This window comes from Zingiber officinale, chromosome 8A (assembly GCF_018446385.1).
Source record: "Zingiber officinale cultivar Zhangliang chromosome 8A, Zo_v1.1, whole genome shotgun sequence".
NCBI classification, from domain to species: domain Eukaryota; kingdom Viridiplantae; phylum Streptophyta; class Magnoliopsida; order Zingiberales; family Zingiberaceae; genus Zingiber; species Zingiber officinale.
The window spans coordinates 24,667,083-24,671,559 of record NC_056000.1 but is presented as its reverse complement, the minus strand read 5'-3'; the positions used below and the strand labels follow the sequence as shown (position 1 = coordinate 24,671,559).

The following is a 4,477-nucleotide window of genomic DNA, read 5'->3' as shown; positions in this document are numbered from 1 at the left end:
TACAAAATACCTCGAGTGAACATTACCCGAGGCACCTTCCAAGTGAAGGAAGACATCTTGAGCAAGGCTATGAAAGACGTCTTCGAGATCTTGAAAGGTGCATTCAGTCGGATAACGCAGAAGACCTTGGTGATGATAAAAGCCAATTTTTAGGGGATAAGAGTTGGTATTGAATGCGCCTTCAGTGGTGTTAAAGGCGCCTTCCATCTCCTTTAAAAGGGTTATTTGACCAAGGCTTTAGACACAACTCTTCTACAATCTTCTATGCGTTCATTCGATATTCCGACTGCTCTGACTTTGTGATGCTGCTCTGATACAATACTACTGCACCCAACTACCGCTGAGAAGCCGCCCAACATCGAACTTGATCCATTAAAACTACAAGTGTTGGGTAACGAAGTTTCCTTGTGTACTTAATTATTGCTTAAAGGAAAGTGTGACTTATTATACTTTTTCTATTCTTTTTATTGTACTCGATCCCCTCTTTTGGTGGTTCTGGAAGAGATCTTTAGTGAATTATCCGTTAATAGGTCTGTGAGATAGAGTAGGATTCGTTGAAGGTTCCGAACCAAATAAAATCAACCGAGTTCACGTACTTGTGATTTTTGCTTTCTATTTTTGTGTTTAATTTTGTTATATACTTTTGATTTCAAAAGAAAAAGATAAGTCTTTTAAAATTCATGTGATTCACCCTCCTCTCACGTGTGTAATGATCCTTCAAAAGATATGTCTAAATGATCAATAGCGAGGAGACAAGGAACTTACTTAGGGACGGAAACATAAGGGGCCTGAAACAAAATCGAAGAAGATCGGTGTGCGTGCAAACTAGGGTTGCATAGAATGACAACACCCCTCACACTCTTATTTATATAGTGGGGCGTTTAATCAGGACCCTTGGATCTAGATCATCTAAGGAGCAAGAGAGGACCGCCTACCTCTCGATTGAACATAGATTATGATAATTCATAATAATCATTACGTTGAGATAGGCAGTCAGTCTTCGCCGCTAAACGGTCACATCATTTTAATGTGATATAATCTCAGAGGCAATGGCGTCTCTCCAACTTGAAAGTCAATGTTGATAGAGTATGCCCCACATTTAATGAGTGTAACAATAATTAAAACATAGATCTTGTTGAAGAATGTGCCTCTAATTTACTCTTTGCCACATGGCAGAAGAATAAAAAATAAAAGAGATGTCTTGCCACCTCACTTTAGTCGAGTCAATCGGACTTTTGCCTCCTTCGACTAGACTTGAGAGGGAGATTAGTGATATGTTGGTAATCAACGAAAGTCACGTGACTAAAAAAGGTCAAAAGTGTTGGGGTTCAATCAAAGTCCCACATTGAAAAGATTTGGTAAAGATTATGAGTTTAAAAGGATGTAGAATATCTCCATTGACATAAGACTTATTAGGAAGAGCCTAAGAGCAAAGCCATGAGAGCTTAGACCCAAAGTGGACAATATCATGTCATTGTGGAGATATGTTAACATCTTTTGGGCACAACAAATGGTATCAGAGTCATGGTTTAGACCAGATGCCATGTGGGGTGACCTTGAATGAAGTTGAGGGTGGGCCGGGGGCAAGTCAGGATGATTGAATGCTTGCGGGGAGGCCTGGAGCAGGTCAAGGTGACTGAATACTTGCGGGAAGGCGAGTAGGTCAAGGTGACCGATGCTTGTGGGAAGGCCCCGGAGCAAGTCAGGGTGACTGGATGCTCGCTGGGAGGTCCAAACCATGAGAGTAATTATGGTCTTTCGTTTGAGAGGAGGATTATTGGAGTTCAATCAAATTCTCACATTAGAAAGATTTGGTAAAGATCATTGGTTTAAAAGGATGTAGAATATCTCTATTGGCATAAGACCTTTTGGAAAGAGCCCAAGAGCAAAGCTACGAGGGTCTAGACCCAAAGTGGACAATATCATATTATTGTGGAGATATGTGAATATCCTTTGGGCACCACAAAAAGTCTTGTCATGATGGTAGTCAATGTCAGGTTACCGACTCCCTATTCCTTACTCTCGACTCTAGTTACCGACTCTCGACTCCAGGCTACCAACTCTCGACTCCAAGCTTTCGACTTCCGGCTCTAAGCTCCCGACTCCTGACTAAATTGAAATGACCACAGCTATCAAGAATTAAAGCAACGAACCATTATTCTTGGAAGACATGGATAATGCTACCATTACAGTGATAAAGACGAACAACATAGCTATTCACTTCGATATAAAATGGACTATAATGGGTATTTATCTCAGGAACGTGGCCATGATTGTTAGAAACCGAGGGGAGCACTAGGAGAATGTGGCGGAGATACCCGATTCTATATAAGGTAGTGAACCCTTATAAGCCAAGGTACGCATATAACGCATTAAACCCTAATTTATATTATCAACTTCTCCTTCTCAAGGGTCTTACTTGAGCATCTGAGTGACTATGCAAAGAAATCCCCTGACTGTCATTCTAATCCGTTCCTTTGGATGTGTTCTTCGTCTCAGACACTTTAGAAGCAAGACCATGTGGTCCGGAAATCTCCCAGAAAGTCAACACCATCGGTGAGTTGATGAATGATATTCTTAAATAGAATCACTCGTACAAAGGGTTGATGCATCGATGCCCCCATGATTTATTATTTTTTTATTACAATTCTATCATGCCTTATTCTTAATCACTCCTAATAATTCTCGCTCTAATCCATCAACCTCCCAATTGTTAGCAATAATAATTCCAGCACACAAAATTAGTTAGTAAACTAAGTCCATGTAAGTAAACAAGGGAATCAAAGAGAGACGCTATATTGAAAAGAAATCTCAAGTTATCTCGGACATTGCCATCATTACTCACCCAATTGAAGCAGGTATTAGGTGGCCGTTGGGACCACTAGGCAGAGCGCAGCGCGATTACACGATGAATTGTTCTGAGGCAAAGAGGGTTTCCATTCTTCGAACAAATGGTGGAGTTTTCTCAGGAGAATCCTACGGCACCACGAAATGAATAGGAGAGTCGCGTCGCGTCGCTCGCGGTGACGTTACCGCTCGTCTAGAATCCTGTAGGCGTCGGCGGTGATCTCCGACAGAAATGAGCCGGGAAACAGCGCCTGCGGAGAAGGACGAGGGGGCAAATGAAGAGATTATTAGTTGATTTTTGAGGAGGAAGACTTTGTATCACTTTGAAGAAAGGGAATGAAAGAAATCGTTGTTCGGCGGAGAAGAGTCGGAAAATCGTGGAAAATGATGCGGAGATAGGGTTTTTTTTGCCCTGGAACAAGAGGGGGAAGAGAATCGTCGAAGCAGAAGGGAGGGAAATGGAGGATGGAGCGCGACGAAGAGGCTTACCTCGAGCTGCTTTTGGACCACCCTCGGTCGTTTTCTTGGCCGGCGGCGAGCCCTGCACCCGGTCACGGCGTAGATGTCCTCGTCGATTTCCTCCCTCGTAAGCGAGATCGAGAATCTGGGCCGCTCCTTCTTCTTCGGATCATCCGACCTCAGCCAGACCTCCCTCTTCGCCGTCGTCGTGGGAGGCGGCGGCGACCCATATCGGTGCCGCTCGATCTCCCTGGCGACTCGGTGCCTGGTTCTCAGATTCCATGGAAGATCCGTCGACGCGTCGGAAGCCTCGCGATGCGGCATCTCCTCCTTCGCCGGCGCCGGCACGTCGTCGCCATAGCCCTCGGGTAGCACTAGCTTCATCCGGTCAGCAGCCTCTCGGAGGTGAACCAACAGCCGTTCCCTGACCTCCTCGACCCCAAGGTCACGAACCCTGCTCGAAGGGAGACGGATCCGCGGGCTGGAAGTCTCAGAGAGGTCCGACAATCGTGGGGCGCCGGCGGCTCCGACGTTCTCCTTGTCCATGCAGCGGACGACTCGATGACCGCCCCGAGTCTTCAAGACCGAGAAGGATAGATCGTGGAGGAGACCTCCTTGCTTCCCTCCGACAGTGACCGGCGCTTCGGCGGCTACGGTCGCCGCCGCCGCCGCGGGTTCTGGATCCCGGGAGGGCGTCTCGGGAGACATGACTATGCCAGACGTGAGGAGGAGTAGGGTATGGCGTCGGACTTCAAGACCAGCGGTGAAGGAAGGGGGTGATCTATTGTAGGTCCGTTGGCGTGACGGCGAACAGAGGAGGAAGGGAGGAAGAGACGGTCAGCCGTCGGTGGAGGAGTTATCTATATAATAAAAATGATTGCTCATGATAAGGGTAGTTTCGTACTTTAGAGTATCTTCAAGGTTTCGGGGGAAATAAAAAAGGGGGCGTGTTAGTGGGGCCACCATCCTCGGGGATCTTTTGTTTGGGCCCGCAACAGAACGTGGTGACGTGGCTTCTCTCGGTATAGTTTTGGGTTCCAGACATTCAGCTTCTCCGTCACGTGCGAGGGAGGCGGTCGAAGACGAACCGTTTGACCAAAATGTCTCAGCCAGATTAGTAGTAATAAAGCATAGGCAAGGCCCCAGAATAAGGATATTGTAGGAGAACAGA

At 46.3% G+C, this 4,477-nt stretch overlaps 1 protein-coding gene across 1 annotated transcript; it reads right to left on the bottom strand.

Moving 5' to 3' along the window:
* Positions 1-2,726: 2,726 nt before the first annotated feature.
* LOC122011438 lies at positions 2,727-4,156 on the bottom strand. The gene is made up of 2 exons (XM_042567830.1): positions 3,337-4,156; positions 2,727-3,098 (listed from the first exon to the last, which is right to left on the bottom strand). The coding sequence occupies exons 1-2, from the start codon at positions 4,012-4,014 to the stop codon at positions 3,030-3,032; spliced, it is 747 nt and encodes a 248-aa protein (XP_042423764.1). The 5' UTR covers positions 4,015-4,156; the 3' UTR covers positions 2,727-3,029.
* Between the last annotated feature and the right edge of the window lie 321 nt (positions 4,157-4,477).

Bases quoted from the DNA above. Each gene is read 5' to 3' on its own strand.
- LOC122011438 (XM_042567830.1), bottom strand. From the start codon at position 4,014: ATGTCTCCCGAGACGCCCTCCCGGGATCCAGAACCCGCGGCGGCGGCG. The intron at 3,099-3,336 runs GTAAGCCTCTTC...CCTTCTCCGCAG, and splicing joins TGGTCCAAAAGCAGCTCGAG to GCGCTGTTTCCCGGCTCATT.